General features: G+C 41.7%; 1 protein-coding gene across 1 annotated transcript; it reads right to left on the bottom strand.

The window, feature by feature from the left end:
- Positions 1-3,184: 3,184 nt before the first annotated feature.
- LOC133127192 (phospholipase A and acyltransferase 4-like) lies at positions 3,185-14,227 on the bottom strand. Its single transcript, XM_061239887.1, has 5 exons — positions 14,215-14,227; positions 13,948-14,026; positions 8,590-8,692; positions 8,186-8,439; positions 3,185-5,142 (listed from the first exon to the last, which is right to left on the bottom strand). Exons 2-5 carry the CDS (start codon positions 13,960-13,962, stop codon positions 5,023-5,025), a joined length of 492 nt encoding a protein of 163 aa, XP_061095871.1. The 5' UTR covers positions 13,963-14,026; positions 14,215-14,227; the 3' UTR covers positions 3,185-5,022.
- Between the last annotated feature and the right edge of the window lie 4,014 nt (positions 14,228-18,241).

The following is an 18,241-nucleotide window of genomic DNA, read 5'->3' as shown; positions in this document are numbered from 1 at the left end:
ACCTATACACCAGCTTGTTAATGCAAATATGTAATCAGCCAATTATGTGGCAGCAACTAATGCATAAAAGCATGCAGACATGATCTAAATGACTTTCACCATGGAAATATTGTTTGTGCTAGACAGGGTGGTTTGAGTATCTCAGAAACTGCTGATCTCCTGGGATTTTTGACATACAAAAGTCTCTAGTTTGCAGAGAATGGTGCAAAAAACAAAAAAACATCCAGTGAGCAGCAGTTCTGTCCTGTTCAGGAGACCCAAGCGCAGACATGGGGATATTCAGAAATCGTTGTTTATTCAGTCCAATGTCAAAAAGCCAGGTAATCAGGACAATGCCAAAATTGAGATGCAAATGAAAAAATTTGCAGAAATGCAAAGATACAAAAGGACAAAGCAAGAGAGTGGTGTAAAAAAAACCAAAAAAAAAAACCAGACTAGATTAAAAAACCAAAAATTAAAAAGGCAGACAAAACAGAAGGGATAAGGCAAACTCGTAATCAGGCAAAGGGTGTCTCCGGAATCTCAAATAAACAGGCTTCCAAGAAATCGGCTCTGAGTATTGATCAACGTTCTGACAATGTGTACAACTGAGACTGGGGTTTAAATACACTGAAGGATAGGACAAATCGGCAGGGCATGGGACTGAGGATGAGAGGATGATCTGACAAATAAACATCAGATGAGAAACATGAACGGGTAATGATACAATAACGAGGGAGGAATGAAAACGGGGACTGGATTCACAAAGACACACATGTAATACAAACAGCTCTGGACTAGGGAGTAGACAATTACACAGAGTTAAGGAACATAGGAGAGAGCAGGTGCTAACACATCGCTGAATCAAGGCAAGCAACTAGAGATAGAACAGAGAGGCGGAGTTATAGAGCAGTATTGAATTAGAGGTAGAATTAGTTTGTTAGTTAACGTGATTAAATTACAATTACCTAAAAATAGTGACTGTTAGTTAATTAGTTAGACAGACGATTAGTGTGTTAATGTAAAACCCCTGCTAACCCAATGACAGAATTTAGCACGGGCCGAAGGTATCTACGTGCTTGTCCTTCCGGTGTTGCTGAAAGAATGTTAGTAGGATTAAATAATAATGACTGCTATGCGGAGAGACTAGATCAGCCAATAAATAAACCACGTTACAGAGAAAGGGCCAATACATTTACCTTCGTTATCTGACTCGTTATCTGACATTTTAAGCTAGATTTTAGGAATTGGTTTTAAACATGTGCGAACTTCGGGAGTGGTTACACTCGACTCTCCCTTATATGCCACCATGACTCAATATATGAGTCAGGGTTGGGAGGTAGTACCGGTTGTGGCCACCAGGGGCCACCAGAGGTTTATTATTTTCACCTGGTCCTCATTAGTGTCAGGGGAGCCTACCTTAAAGCACTCGCGATGGCAATCGGTCGGCGCTTTGGTGTCAACTGTTCGCTCTTGCACCAAGCTGGTAAGCATGTGGTAGACTTGGTGTGTATTTGAGTCAGGTATCATGCTGGTTCGGGTTTCTGTCACGTTCTTAAGAAAAGGTAAGGAAGGTGTTCAGTTTGCTAGTGCTGTGTGCACTGCTGACGCCTTCCTAAAGGTTATTTTGTTTAGTTTTTTTCATTTTATTTCTGGCTCGTGTGAGCTTGTGGGTGAGGGATGTAGTCCATTCCCATTAATGTCCCTATGGTATTTTCACCAACCCAACACTTTGCCACCTTTAACTTAAATCTTCCACACATTCTCAAATACTCTGCTTCATACTAGTTCCTCCATCTCTGGCATATTTGCATGGCCTTGTTTGTCAAGTTGTGCACCAGTTCCTCCCTGGCTATATGCTTAATTTTTCCACAATTAAAACAGCCAATCCTGCCACCCCCGACTGCCACAACTAGGCTCCCCCACACTGGAGCTGCCTTCTTCTTAGCCCCCCCTTCACCAAGCAGTTTGTCATCCTGACAGGCTTGATATACCGCATCTGCCCACTCTCTCTTTTATATTCCTGGTTAGGCGCTCCCAACACCTGGATTACCAGAGCTACAGGTGGTGCTTTTGGCACTACTCCTCCCCAGCCATCAGCTGGTCCCACCCCCTAATCAGGTGGATCTACTCCGACTGCGGCACACACTTTACTACGTAGGGCAGCCACCGATGTGGTGATCTCCCTGAACTGTCGTACCCGTCCATCAGACTTTCTACAGGTACCCCTAAATCTTTGATCCATCTGCTATTTATCACAGCCCCAAATCTAAACTGGTCATGAGGCTTCTGGTCCTTCCACTATGAGGCCTGCTCATTTACTCTTGCGTTTTCATTAAATCCTGCCTTCTTCTCCCCTATCTCCCCTAACACTCTGTTAAACTTGAGGAGGCTTTGTAATTCATCTTGTATGTCAGCTGAGTCACTCCAGACCCCTTTTTATGACTGGCCATGTCTACTGCTATTAAGTCTTGCACTGTATTATTAGTACCCGAAATGCTTTTTGGGTTACCAGTAATCGGACTATCCTCCGTATCAGAGTAAAAAGTCCCAATAGTTTAAACCAATATGTAAAGATGCTCTATTCATGCAGTGTGGCTGTAACTTATAACACTTCAGAAATTTTCTGTCTGGGATGGGTAAAATCATATGCATCTTGAATTTTGTAAATAAAATGTAAATAAAAACACACACTTTCCCAAATTTAGAGGAGGTGTGGCCTCACCTGACCTGACCTGACCTGACCTGACCTGACAGCATCAGAAGACAACAACTAATGCTCAGGCACATCACCTGACGACTTCAGTTTTTCACCTACACACAAACCACAAAACACAACGCCCTTCACATCATGGTTAACCCACCTGCATCCTCCACCAAGTTGATAGATCAGTTCTCTGCCCGTGTCCTTGACAGTTCGAGACGCCTCCCCCCCAGCTGGCTGGCTCACTGTGTAATTCTAGCACAATTTAGCAGTTAATCAGTTTTAAACTATACAGGGTACATATCATTCTTTAATATGTATATATTGATACACTTTTAGCATACATCGTCGAGAGTTTTGGAGGAACCAGCCTGCTCACTAAGGTGGAGTCTGAATTTGACTTGTGATTGTTTATCATGCTTTTAGGAGGGAGATCTTGTTCTGTGAATTTTTCCCGACAAGTTTTTTCCTTTCAATAAAAGTGTACCAACAAGCAAAACGCAGCAACATGATTTTTTATTTTATTTTTTTACATGGCAGAAACAAAACAAAGAAATAAGCGGTCCCACAGCTTCACAGCAAACAAAATGGAGATATTGTTAGACGTGGCGCTTAATAAAGAAACATTATTTTCCAATTTTATGACTGCGGTGTCCAACTAAAACAAGAAAGACCTATGGTTAAACATCGCTCCAGCACAAAGAGAGAGTGGGAAATCATCTGTTTATGAATTTCACTTAATTAAGCAACATGTTCAATAAAGTGAAACATGCATCCTTTGTAATTTACAACCTTATTATTTGCATGAAAACAGTGCCATTAATGTGGTATTTTAGTAATATTATGAGCCAACTACAACTGTAGAATTATCAGTGTACATATTGCTTAACAGATTGAGATGTAACGAAGAGCAACAGCTGATTTCAGAGTCTTGCGGTCGTAACAGTGGTGGCCACTAGCGGAGTGAGCTGGCAACATCGCTAAGGTATAGCTAAGAGAGGTCCAGACCAACCTTACGTTAAGAAGGCTTCAGGAAAAGCACCCCTGGTCAATTATGTATATAGGGTTTTTAAGCTCTACAAAATAATGATGAGGATGAATATATATTGGGCCCAACGGCTGTACGGATCTTTAAAACATATACATGAGTGCAATATGTAAGGGAAGCAGTGTATAACTGCAATTATTAATGAGTGTCATAAAATTACTATTATCTGAAATATCTAACCACAAATTTAGTCTTTTAATTAATAATTAAAATAACCAATATTAATGATTAAACATACAGATAACCTGAAGGTTGGAGTTCTTCGGAGGACTAATTTGACTCGGATCTCATGTCATGCAACACCAAAAACAGAATTTATTGAACAAAACTACAAACACAGAGTACACAGGGACCAATCTAATCATGGAGCACAATGCTAACAAAGGGGAGATTGAAATGTGTGTGTGCGTGTGCGCCAAATAAGGCCTTTATACTAGGTACTGGCAGTTTGTTAGCTAGTCCATTATTCAGACCCCCATCACTTCCTGTTTCACTGGGGTATAGAAAAGAGGCAAGATTTAAAATCCATATCAGCCATGGAAAAAAGGCCATGTCCTGCTTTCTCGTGTCTGTTCCCACTTCTGTTTACCTGTTGGAACAGGTTACAGTTACCTGCCCGCTCCTCACTCCATTGCTCTGTTCTTGTTCCGCCCTTCTCCTTCTCTGAGCCTACATACTACGTAAAACTGTCAACTTGGTATGGAAATGCTCAAAATCAGATATAAAATAAAAAAAAATATAGGATATTGTTGTCAAAAGATATAAGGGCATATTATTTTTGGTTTTTAACAGGATTCTATATTCATTGCTTTTTCTGCCTGCCATTTGCTTTAGGACATCTGAAGTCATCTACTATATGTGAAGGTCTGCCATTCCTGGAGCTGTTGAAAAGGTCAGTGGATGGCAACACAAGCAGAATTAAATTTAAGAGCGAGAGCTAGAAGCAAGGGCTTGAACAGAAGCAAAGACCCCAGAACCAGTAGCCGTTCCCAGATGCAGTTCACTGTAGGGAATGAGAGGGTCACCTGAATGCAACTGGATGGTCGAGAGGAAAACTGTCAACTTGGTATGGAAATGCTCAAAATACTTTCAGCTTGTCAGATATAAAATAAAAAAATATACGATATTGTTGTCAAAAGATATAAGGGCATATTATTTTTGGTTTTTAACAGGATTCTATATTCATTGCTTTTTCTGCCTGCCATTTGCTTTAGGACATCTGAAGTAATCTACTATATGTGACTGGAGCTGTTGAAATGGTCAGTGGATAGCAACACAAGCAGAATTCAATTTAAGAGCAAGAGCGAGAGCTAGAAGCAAGGACTTGAACAGAAGCAAGGACCCCAGAACCACTAGCGGTTCCCACTACTGCTGCTGCTGCTTCTCCGACTGCCTCTATTGCCTCTCGCACCTGTAAAAAAAGAGTTAAACAGTTTGGCACTAATGGAAAAGACTGAAAAATAGTGATTCATATTTTTCTTCAGTTTGATAACATTTTTATTAACTCAACTTATTTAAATTGCAGTTGAAATTCCTTTACTTATACCAAATATACACCAGTCAACCAAACATGTGGCAGGAACTCAATGCATAAACGCAGACATGGTCAAGAGGTTCACTTGTTCAGGCCAAATATAAGAATGGGGTCTAACCCTTTGATGTGTATGGTCACACGGCCGTCCCTGAAGCATACAGTCACACCGGTGTGATTAAAACACAAGATTAGAATGTCTATTTATGAATGACGCAACAATTAAACCTAATTCTGAGAATAAACACAGTTTTCCACAAAACATTGCACCAAATAACTCTTTACAACGCCAGTATTTATGTCCTCACTGTGAGCATTTATTTGTTGATGCAGATGTCCAGATGCTCAGGGGGGGATATTGTGAAACAGAATTACTGAGTTAAATCTGTCACAATATGCAAACTATGGGCAGACACAAAGCAGAACATAAATGCTCTAATTGCAATTTCCATGTATTCCAGTAAACTCACTCCATGGTTAAAATATCAGAATAAACACTCCCTCCAAGCTTCTAGGGAGATCAAGTGAGAAAACAAGCAAGTAATCTTAGTCATGTTAACATCTTTGGTTTGTCCAGATGACGTTATATTGCTCTGACCGTGTGAAGTGTACAGTTTTTGAATAATAAAAGCAAATCGTGATTAGTAGGGATACTCATGATTCCCTGGCCAGCGGCCACTCAGATGCCGTTCACTGTAGGGAATGAGAGGGTCACCTGAATGCAACTGGATGGTCGAGAGGAAAACTGTTATATGCAGTTATGCACAAAAGAGCAGTTTGGAGTATTCATTGTTCTTGGAGAAGGTGGGAGATGCTGGAAAAGGCCCTCTCTACTGACTCCATAGTCCTACTGAGAGACTTCAAGATACACACTGGCAATGACTGTAAAACCAGAAGAACTTGGGCTCAAGGTCAATGACTCAACAGACCTGTGGTCATATTAGGGTTATTATATCGTCCCCAAACCTATATCATCCCATTGTGATTGCTCCCCTAGTGATTGCAAGCACATAATAGTAATAATTAATTCCAAGAAACTTCAAAATGGCTCTATCAATAATTCTTGCAGCTTTGTCTTAACAAATGTTTGTGTTTCACGTTCACTTTTCATGGGTAAATTACGCCAGTACATTACATGACAAGCGTTTGGCAGACACTCTTATCACGCTGCAGATCATGGAGTGATCACAGTTTGAGCTATGCCTGGATTTGTTCCTGTGCAAGAACTTCAAATATCAGTGAAAAGAATGGACTTTGAAATCTCACCTCCGAGAGAGCTTCTCTTATATATACACCAGAGGAGGTTGAGGTCAGACAGACATGACCTGGAGGCAGAGCTGAAGCAGTCTGGGGTCCGAACCCATCTCTGTGGAAGAAGTCACTGAAGAAGTCAGTGGTTTTGTGTTTCATTTGGCGGTTTGCTTCCGCAGTAAGACTTTTGCGGCTGGGCAAAAATAATTGCGAGGTTCTGATAGTAGGGGCAGTTGCATTGCATTTCGGCCTTTAACTAAGGCAAGCCGTTTTAACATCCAATCCTTTTTCTTGAGCTTGATATCAAAGTTCTGAAAATTGATGTCAAATTTCAAAAACACCACATGGTTCCAATTTAATACTACTTTCGGAAAGAGAATCGGCTAACTATATAACCAGGGTCCTATTTCATATATGTCGTTTGAACAATCTAAAATAATTTTATGCTTCTAATATCAAATTATCTGGTTAATTAAACTTACTTACTTACTATAAACATGAACAACAAATTGATTAGTGAATCTAGCATTGAATAATCTTGGATAACTGTGTGGACCTGCTTTGCTAAAGGGCAGATGAATTCCATGCCAGGATCATGCTATGGAGTCCACAAAGTGATCTTGGGCTAAAAATAATAATTCTCGGTACGAAACAATATATTTCGAACACTCATAATGTTGAGTTGTCTTTTACTTGCAAAATGAACATAGCCTGACTGGCCAAAATGAGGTATTTGCTGATAAATGGAATTTGAAATAAGACTTTTGATGTACTTGTTTTCTAATAAGGCCACCACAATGAACCATTCAATTATACTCTTTTCATGACTTCCCATGCGTTGGGAAGATTAAAAATAATATAATCCACTGTTTTCATGCGGTGGCATTATCGAAAAAGCAAGTATGCTAAATGAAAGTAGCCTATTCTTACTAATAAAATTGTAATTCATAACCAATAACTTGTGCATCATAATGGACAAATGGTTAAACTCACATGACATTTGGGAACGTTATGAAAATATTAATTTGTTTGTGATTATGAACTGTACATTGCATTTATGTATGAAACGACAAATAAAGTTTATTATTATATTTTCAGCATGTAAAAATGTGCCTTTGCGAGAGCTAAATACACTATCTGCAGGCTTTGCTTTGCAAGTTGCACTTCTATTAATTGCTGGAGGTAAATAATTCCCTTGTGATTAAATTGGAGCCGCTCATGAAAATAGTAGGCTATTTTAAGCTTTTTTAAGGCATTCTGAGAAAGCACATTCCCGTCCAAATGCTTTTTTTTTTTTACAAAGATAGTTAATTCATTGAGAAGAACCTTGCTTAAAAGAGCTGAGTTCATTTATGCTGTCTGAGCGTGGTTTCAACATGTGGTTTATTTTGGCTACGTGTGATGGCGTGGGTTCGGAGGATCAAGCGCGACCGTGAAGGGGAGCTTTTATGAGTTACTCACAGACTGTGATGTAACCACTAGATAATTAAGTGCAACTAAATAAGGAAAAGGTTCCCTGGCAAACTGCCAACATAAAGTTACCCTGAAGGAAGCTATCTTTCCAGGATGCTGCCCAGTGACTCCAAGAAGGCCGGATACTCCGAACTGCCGTTTGGTGCATAAGCACAAGAGGACAATGTGGCTGGAGCAACATATACAGATACGTGCATACCTGTCGTGACTCCGGTTTCCCATATCTCAGTTCTGTGGCAAAATGCTCACAGTTCCGATGAAGGAGGTTGTATGGCAGGACCTGTCCCACCCGACTCTCGGCATCACTCACAATGGCATCAGGGCTCCTCGGTGAGTAAGTGTCATCAAGCAGATTATTGACACGGTACGCATCTGTCCCCACTACCTCACTCATCTTGTCCTTTCTCACTGTGGCCTTTGGAGAAATGGAGAGAATTGTTTTTTCTGGGCCAGCTAGGTGAGAGAGAGAGAGAGAACACAGATACAAAGGAGTATCAGAGTCATGGACTGTACAGTAGTAGCAACGACTGTGTATTGATTTGTCCTTCCATACCACTCTGTTCTGAAATGTCTCATAATAGACTCCATTAGTAGCAGTCTTACTTGTGAGGTGGATGATGAGACCATCTCCGATGTACACTGCCCAGTGTTGAATCTTCCCCCGATTTATCTCAATCAAATCCCCAGGCTGCGGCATCCTCTGAAACTGAGAAAACAGCAGGAATTACACTTAATACAGAAAAACAATGGGTCTCATGCAAGAAAGGTTTTGTATTCTTATCGGAAATTTATCTTACTTTTTTTTGCACAAAGGGCTCTTACGAGTGTACAACATCAGATTCAGCAAATATTCCAAAACCTGACTCACCAAGCTCAGGTCAAGTCAGGTTACAAGTGCCAAATTTCAGGTGTCAAGTCCTCAAGTCTCAAATGTAGGGTGTTAATTGAACAATTTTTTATTCAGGTAATATTAAATGGTTTAATTACAATAGTACATAAATAAACTACACAGATAATGTTAGAAATAATAATTATTTTACTGTTATGTTTATGTTTATATTTATGTTTCCCAATTTGGACAACTGTTGGATTTTTTTAGATTTAAAAAATTATATAAAAGGCCGGGTCATGGAGTGTCTATTTGTACTGGTGTAAATAGCTGGATTGTGTGGCTGAGTCTACTCACATCAGCTACACCCATGGATTGAAGTAAAAAGAGCTGTTCCGGGGTTTACTCTGCGCAGAAGTGAGGCTTACTCAGTTAGCCAGATTTGTGAAATGCCTCTGCTGGCTCTAATCAAAGTCTATGTTTGGGAGGTTTTATGTTGGGTGCAGTAAGCTGTGTGTCATGCTCTGAGCACCCCATGACTGTCCTCAGAAAGACATTCACCTCAGATTTAAATTGTAATGAAACATGATTTCAATTGCCATTATTCATTAATTAATTCATTATCCTAACCCGCTTATCCTGAACAGGGTCACAGGGGGGCTGGAGCCTATCCATTGGGCGAAAGGCAGGAATACACCCTGGACAGGTTGCCAGTCCATCGCAGGGCACACACACCATTCACTGACACACTCACACCCTCATATCTATGGGCAATTTAGACTCTCCAATCAGCCTAACCTGCATGTCTTTGGACTGTGGGAGGAAACCGGAGTACCCGGAGGAAACCCACGCAGACATGGGGAGAACATGCAAACTCCACACAGAGAGGCCCCGGCCGACGGGGATTCAAACCCAGGAGGCAGCAGTGCTAACCACTGCACCATCCGTGCCGCCATCAATTGCCATTATGCAATACAAATACATATATATATATATATATATATGTATACATATATATATTCACCATAACACACACATTAATAGCTCTTGAGAATTCTTGTCCTTAACGCCCTTGGCCTCGTCACTCAACGCAGCCCATCTGGGCCAGGAGCAGTTTACAATCACCAGGTGTGCCTCGTTGGGTCCTGATGAGCTTCAATTATTCAATTATTGTCCTCACGACTGGTACTGCGTTTCTCTCCATGATCCTAAAGCCCTCCAGCATATCAGTTGGAAAATACCTTCCCTCCATCACCTGACCAAGAGGTATCCTCCAGCGGCAGGCCCTTGATGAGGGCCAGGTTGGCCCAGTGGTACCCCGAGGACACCTCGGGGTTCCATAATATATATATATAATATATATATGATCAAGTTTGTAGACTAGTGTGTAATAGATACAATTAAGTCATATGTAGGAGGGAGGCGAAGTGTGACTGCCATCTGTGAGGAGCCTGTGAGCTGGGGGTTGACTCTGCCATTTGTGAGGTGGGGGTTCTGGTGTGTGTCAAAAGGGACAAAGGACAATACTGTTTGTAGTGCCTTTTGAGGAGTTCCAGACCAGTGACGCCAAGAAGATAAAGCATAGATATATGGTGGGTGGATGAGCGGTTCCCGGGCAATTAGGCCATGTGGGCCATTAAAACTCCTGGGAAAAGAATGTGCCTAATATCTTATGACCCCACACCTGGTCACTTCCAGGGGGAAAGACTCCGGGCAGTACCACAGTGCCCTCCTTTGGGCACTGCTGTCATTACCCCAGGGACTACTCTCTTGGAGGAAAACCAAAAAACTTTTGTTGAGATGGTCAATAGACCCGGCAAAATATTGTAAACATTGCCCATGTGATCCTGGTTGTATTGCATTATGCCCAGTGTTGTAATAACAGGAATTACATGTAAAATGGATACACAGGAGGGAGGTTTCATGATAACTGCACCATAACAAAACATTAGGATAATCTGTTTGGTATGGATGTGATCCAGTAAAATCAAGGAATCAGATGAGATACATTTCATACCAATAAACCATAGTTTCAATAACTCAAGGGAAAACCTACACGTCCTCTCTTGGTAATCATCTAATTTTCCCTACGCAACAACCCCCAACGGTGGGGGTCTAAATTCCAGATTCGACAACCCCACCAGGCTAATTTATGGCACTGCCGCCTGGATCAAACACATGATTTGGCATAAAAGCCTGGGCGACAAGCCTATCAGGGAAGATCGTATTTGACTTCCCACACAGCATATTGTACGTGTATGTAAGTATCGGGAAGATCGCACTCGACTTCCCACACTGCATACTTTGTATATGTGTGTAGCGAAAGCAGGCTGGGTAAGACTATGTCACTCTGTTCTTTTTATCTTCAATTTGTCTTTTCGTAATTGACTGTTTTATTCTACGCTAACTGCCTACCCGTCTGGAAATAAATTATTTTGTTTGTAACTTGCGTGATTTCCATGACTCTAATTCATCTTGTACCTTTTCAGCCTAAATTACAACTGAATATTGAGGGGGACAATGGGGACCAAGGACTGACCGATCGGCAGTCCCTTGGTACATGTGATAGTTCTAAGCTGTGAGGCCAGCAAGTTTCTGCCAACGTAAAGGGTCGGCTATGCACGGCTCTTGTGGTTTGACGTGAAGGGAACCCCTGGGCGTTACGGCGCCGGTTCCTGTCAAATTATCTCTAAGGAGCCCAGTTAATGCTACGCCGACCTGGGCTCACAACTATCATGACTGTGTTGCATGTATTGTGTTGACTGGACCCTCAGCCTCTGAGTTCTACACTGAACTGAGAGCTTGGTACCCATGTGATAGTTCTAAGCTGTGAGGCCAGCAAGTTTCTGCCAACATAAAGGGTCGGTTAGGCACGGCTCTTGTGATTTGACGCGAAGGGAACCCCTGGGCGTTACGGCGCCGGTTCCTGTCAAATTATCTCTAAGGAGCCCAGTTAATGCTGCGCCGACCTGGGCTCGCAACTATCATGACAGTGTTGCATGTATTGTGTTGACTGGACCCTCAGCCTCTGAGTTCTACACCGAACTGAGATATTCAGCAATAATGTTAAATCGCGAGAACATATATTGAGTAATAGTGGCGCAGGTACGAGTCGAGTGTAATCACTCCCGAGGTTCGCGTAAATTCCAAACCCAAATTTCTAAATTATATATCTTAAATGGAGTCAGATAAACGAGTGGAACGAGAGTAACCACTAAGCTTTCAAAACGGCCCCGTTTACGAACGGAGAATATTAGGAATATTACTGATCTGTTTCAGGCCAGTTGTAAGCGGGATATGGGGCAGGTCAATCCATATCCGACCCGTGGCAACAGACCCAGTATATTCCTAAACATAATTGTGCTCTGTTCGTGTGCGGAGTTTGATAATTAAAATTTTTTCATTCACTTCTAAACAGCCAGGAAAGAACACGTCGTCCCTTCACCTCCAGCTATTCCCTCATTGGTCTAGCTGTGCAGGTTCTACACATATACTTTGATCAATGCTTATTAAAACTTTTGAAATTAATGAAATGCTGATTTAAAGGGATTATGTCATGAAGACCTGGGTTTTCAAATTTATTTTTATTTCTTGTCATGAATGAATGGCACATCCCATACATACATGTTTATGTCTAGTGACCATGGTTCTTCAGTAGATTTTATGGTGGATTGTAGGATATTTCTAGTGCCCTCAAAATGTGAGTAAAATTAGATTTTTTTTTAAATTTGTACAGTCGAACAAAATGGCTGACGGCCAATCTAGTTTGCTAGTAAGTGATTAGTGAGCCATTTCGGACACACCCGGTTACTTTCGGTTTACAACAGATGAGAGGCAGAGCCGACGCCAATGTTTGCTTTAAACGCAAATACGACTTAATTCATCGTGGGTTGTCTGAATGAAAACAAAAAAAAAAAGGGTCACACCATATTTAGTCTGTTTGGAAATTACTTGTTTAATGAACTTTGGTCTGTTTAGCTGTTTAGCTGTTTAGTATGTTTCAACCTTTTCATTCCTTCTGGCAAATAAGACAAAGGGGGATAGTGTGGTAGGTGCAGAATGATGTGTATGACTGTGTATTAATGTAACTGAGAAATTGAACCCCTGCACCCTGCGTTGGAAGGAGGAAAGTTAATTCCAATCATTGCTAGTGCAATTGTATGTTTAAGTGATTACATTACATCACATTATTGGCATTTGGCAGACACTCGAGCGACATACAACAAAGTGCATACCCATAACCACGGACAAGTATGATGAAAGACCCTAGAGCAGGGGTGCACAACCTGGGCCAATCCGATCAACATATGCATTTCCCTAATCAAGTAATCACATTCACACTACTAATTTTCTCATACTGGTCCAATCGCATGCACACATCTCAAGAGTGTCTTTGTTAAACCAACAATCAGACCTTCTCTATGCAGCGCATTCCTGTGCCTCACCCCCCACCACCCCAGCTTCCAATTATTGTTTGGATCTGTTTCTAGGTCCTCAAGCTTTTCCAGTACTCTTCCTGTTTAATATATCATGCTCCCTGTTAGATAGGGTAGTAGTGCCCGAAGGAGATCCGTTCAGCACCAAAGCTAAAAAATGATTTACTTAAATATTGTCCTGATTTAAATATTTTCAGTAAATAAAGCATAAATGTCAAGTAAACACCCTGCTCAATGAATAAGGACAAAACTGGATTAAAATACTGGAGCCCAGGAATGTAGCATTCGAAAAATGCTCTTTGTTGCATTTTGGCTAAAGTCATAGATGCTGAATAAAGATGCCTCAGCATGTACTTTGATAAAACATATAGCAGATTTGGTCACAGCAACAAATATTTTCCTTTTTAATCCTTGAATGCCAACGAAACAAAAACAAATACAGCCCCTGAATGGACGAATTAAATAGATGAACTCCTTGGTGGGGAAATACAGTAAATTTAGTTAACACCAGTACTTTATTGTGTCTGAAGATTTATTTACTTTAACCTCATAAAGACTAAGAATATGGACTTGGTTTTCATTTGTTCCTAATGTAATTTTGATTATGAGACTAACCATCCATTTGTCATGTCTCACATGCAAGATAGCACAAACAAATAGCATAAAATCATGACTCCCATCTGCTCATTTACTTACTGAATTGGCAGCCATCTTCTTTATTCACAATATTCAGTTGTGAATGTGTCCACTCTCTGACTTGCAGCCCCTCTTCTCCCTTTGAATAAAGCACAAGGCTGCATGAAGGTTTGAACTGACTTACTTCACTTTTGTTTTACAAGAAATCATATTGTTATGGTTGGTAATGAGATGTGTTGCCAGCAATCAGGAAACTATGTGATTGAAAAAGATAAAATTGAAAGAGAATGTGTTCAAATTCTAAAAGCAGTTCAGTTCTCTAACTACCTCTTTACCAAAGCCTCGAGCAGTGCCAGGAAGAGACTTAAATAACTCTCCACACTGACCGCAATGGTTACACCCACATTCCACAAATGGAAGGAATTTCCTTATGGAGGCATGGGAAACCCCCTACCATCACCATGTTTGAGGTTCTTACTGTGAAATGCTATCGGCATAGCAGCAGATATAATGGGGCCCTTATCATTAAAAAAGTTCCACTCATAGAAAAGTTCAGTCCATAGAACATTATCCCACATGCTTTTTACGATGGTGAGTGATGTTTCTCTTGGTTAGCAGTGGTTTCCACCTTGCTACTCTCTCAGGAATCCCTGCTTGCTCAGTCTCTTTTCTTCTTGTAGTCCTTGGGCCAAACCATTTTTCGGTACCATCTGGGTGGGCAAATTCTAGATGTGATTTTTTTAGTCCTATATATCCCTAGATTATGTTTTGATATGATAGACCTTTTGGTTTGGCAGCTTATTAGTGGTTATCACCTCCTAAAGGTATGGACTGCTTTCGTTCAAAACCGGAGTTTTGCCAAAAAAAGTCCCCTGCCATATTTTGCCCCCCTTCGCATGATTCGCTTGTAGGTCGGGCTGTGGGGGTGCTAGAGACATGGGCCTGCAGTTTTTGTTATGCGCCTGAGTCTCCTGAACACGTAGAGACCAACCCTGAGTCGATCAGACCTTGCTAGGCCGAGCTATGGTCACTTTTCCCGCACCTACCCCCTACCGGTGAATGCCTAATTTTTGCGGTTTTCCGGAGGTATTGTGCGGTAGGTGCGGGAAAGTTACCATAGCTCAGCGTAGGAAGCTCTGATCGACTCGGGGTTGGTCTCTACGTGTTCAGGAGACTCAGGCGCATAAAGAACATGTCTCTATCAACCACAGCCCAACCACAGCCCGAGCTATGAGCAAATAACCCGAAGGGGAGCAAAATATGGCAGGGGACTTTTTTGGCTCCACCAGAAAAGTTAAAAAGGGTAAAACATTTTACCTAATAGATATCACCATGACACTTCCTCAGTTGGTTACTTACATAAAGACTATTATTTTTTGTATTAAAAGTTTTCTGAATTTTTATGTTTAAATAAGCAAATGATGCATTATCTACTTAAAATATGTGTTAATTTACACATACAATACATAAACCCTTCTTGAAGGTTTTGTATATGTCCAGGTTTCAGTTCAGTTCAGTGAGTGAGTCTAGTGGCTGGTGACCGCTAGGACCATAGGCAGATGCCTTGTTGGTAAGTAATTTGTTCAAAGTACTTAAAACAAATAAAGTGTGTGTTTACCCCCTCAAATGAATGAATGAATTAATTAATTTATTATTTATTTAATTTATCTCCAGCCAGATCTATATTTAGAGGTAAGTTACCTTAGGTAACTTTAGCTAGCAAGCTAGTTTAGAGTTAGCGGTAATGTATATTACATAGATACGCTCCCGTTAATAACTAGCTAGTTAATAACGAGTTAATCACTTTTTAGTTAGCTAGTTTGGCTAGCTAGTAGCTTGCTGTGCACCCAGGCATGAGACACGTGTTTATATTGTAGTAATATTAAAGTAACTTAATTTACATTACATTTACAGAAGATTCCTTGTTTGTAGCCCCCCTAAGTTGTAATGAGATCTGCGCCCTTGATTGGCAGCACTGAGCCAGCAGGCAGGGCCCCAATTACTGCACCCTGACAATATTTTAGTTTAGAATAAGGTTGATAATTTTATGTCAAACTACATTTATTCCTCTATGTCAGAGACCCACATCGTCAGCAGTAGTGTAATGATGGATCCAACTTCAGGCGAATGCAGCAGCAACCTGCCAAGAAAGCGGGCCCGCATGGACTGCATCATCCACTGCTCTGATGATGATTCCAACTCAAACCTGGTGTCACCCCAAAACCTGGACTCATGGAGAACTTTGTTGAGGGCGGCAGAAATCAGACAACATCTCCCAATTTTGGACTTAGCCAAATACTTGTGTGAGGGAGATATTCCACCAATGCAGTATCATTACCGCTGCCGTAGTATTTTCACATTGAAAAAATCCCTGGATTCTATCACAAAAAAAAAAAAAAACTGCCTCTGACTCTGGAACCAAAGAAGTAAGTTCAAGAAGACTGTCTAGAGATGTGCCAAGCAAATCCATGGTGTATGATGAAGTGTGTATCTTCTGTGAGAAATCAACAAAGTATCTGAAGGGCAAAAATACGAGGGAACCTCTCGTACAGTGTTCAGAGTTGCGCGCAGATGACAGGATCCGAGAAGCAGCAGTCACCAAACTGGACCAAAGGATGCTTGCTGTCACTAGTAGAGAGCTTGTTGCTGCTGAGGGCCATTATCATAGGTCCTGCTACCGAGCATATACACGCGGAGAGCCTGCTGCCAACTCTAAGTCAAGGGAACAAAGTGGAGATGCAGATGCTCCATATGAGGTAGCAGAAAAACATGCCTACGAGGAACTGTTCTCATACATTAGGAATGAACTCTTTCCCAACCCAGAAGTACTACCCATGACATACCTCTCATCAAGACTACAATCATCCATGACGTCTCTTGGTATCAGCCAGATCAAGGACTCAACCAAGAAACACCTCTGCCGTAGGATGGAAACAGAGTTCGGTGGAACCATCCATATATTTCCTGATGACAGTGGGAGGCTTCTTCTGTACCTAGACAACCTTTCAAAGACTGAGCTGGCCAAAACTGTGTACTCCTTGAATATGGAACTACAGCATACCAGATCTGTCAGAGGTGATATAACAGAAGCAGCTTTGCTGATAAGAAATTAGATAAAAAAAACAATACACCCAAGTGTGGCCACCTGATGTAGAACAAAATGAATTCATCCTTCCCAAATCCATCACTCAGTCCCTGCAAACACTACTGACTGGAAACGGCGAGTGCAAAAGTCCATCTGAAAGAGTCAAGCGACTTACCACCTCCTTTGGCAGTGACTTGGTCTTTGCAGTCACCAGTGGCAGAATCAAGCCACCAAAACACCTACTTCTGCCGTTTGCTGTGAAGTCCTTGACAGGAAACACAGAACTGGTACACACCTTGAATCGGCTCGGACACGGTGTGTCCTATTCACAGGCTGAAGAGATTGACACAGCACTGTGTCTGCAGAAGATGGAACTGTCAAGGGACGGCATACCACTACCAACAGACATATACCAAAATGTCTTCACCACCCTGGCTTATGACAACATAGACCGACTAGAGGAGACGGTTAGTGGAGCAGGAACCTCTCACCGAGTCAATGGCATAGCTGTCCAGGCAAAAGTAATTGGACCTGTACCTCAAAGGATCATGCCGACAGTCACTAAGTCAAAGAAGCGGAGCATCAGCCCCAAAGCACTGATGCTACCCACCTACAATTCTGGACAGAGAGTGGGGCCAACAAACGCCCCAAGTGTAGATGCCAACACTACCACACAGGTACATGATGCAAAGGCAAAGAACGTTGTCTGGCTGCTTGCTCGAATGTTTGCCCCAGAAGCTCAGACCGTGAGCAGCTGGACTGGATTCAACATCCAGACCCACAACGATGTCACAGTGGTCCAGGATACTGTGAGCTACATGCCAACAATCAATGCCCCTGCTACAGAACTGTCTACTGTGTACGAGATGCTAAACCAGACAGTATGCATCATGGAGTCCCTGCAGTTAAAGACAATTGTCTGCGTGTTTGACCAAGCACTCTACGCCAAGGCAGCAGAAATAGTGTGGAAGCATGACAAGTTCAAAAACATTGTCATCAGGATGGGGGTGTTCCACACCATTTGCAACCTACTTTCCATTCTGGGGAAACGATTCCAAGATGCAGGGTTGAGAGACATCTGTGTGGAGTCTGGTGTTATTGCTGAAGGGTCGGTAGCTGATGTGATGGAAGGAAGAAAGTACAACAGAGCTGTCAGGCTGCACAAGCTGGTCTATGAAGCATTAATGAGGCTTGCCTGGAAAGGCTTCCTTCTGTGGATAAAGGACAAACATCCCACACAGGTTCGCAACCTGGAAGAAGCCCTGAGGG

This window comes from Conger conger, chromosome 4 (genome assembly GCF_963514075.1).
Source record: "Conger conger chromosome 4, fConCon1.1, whole genome shotgun sequence".
NCBI classification, from domain to species: domain Eukaryota; kingdom Metazoa; phylum Chordata; class Actinopteri; order Anguilliformes; family Congridae; genus Conger; species Conger conger.
This window is presented reverse-complemented; position numbering and strand designations above follow the sequence as displayed.

Coding starts and splice junctions, on each gene's coding strand:
- LOC133127192 (XM_061239887.1), bottom strand. Junction 8,440..8,589: donor TCTCATCATCCACCTCACAA/GTAAGACTGCTA, acceptor TCTCTCACCTAG/CTGGCCCAGAAAAAACAATT. Junction 5,143..8,185: donor GGAAACCGGAGTCACGACAG/GTATGCACGTAT, acceptor CTTTTTTTACAG/GTGCGAGAGGCAATAGAGGC.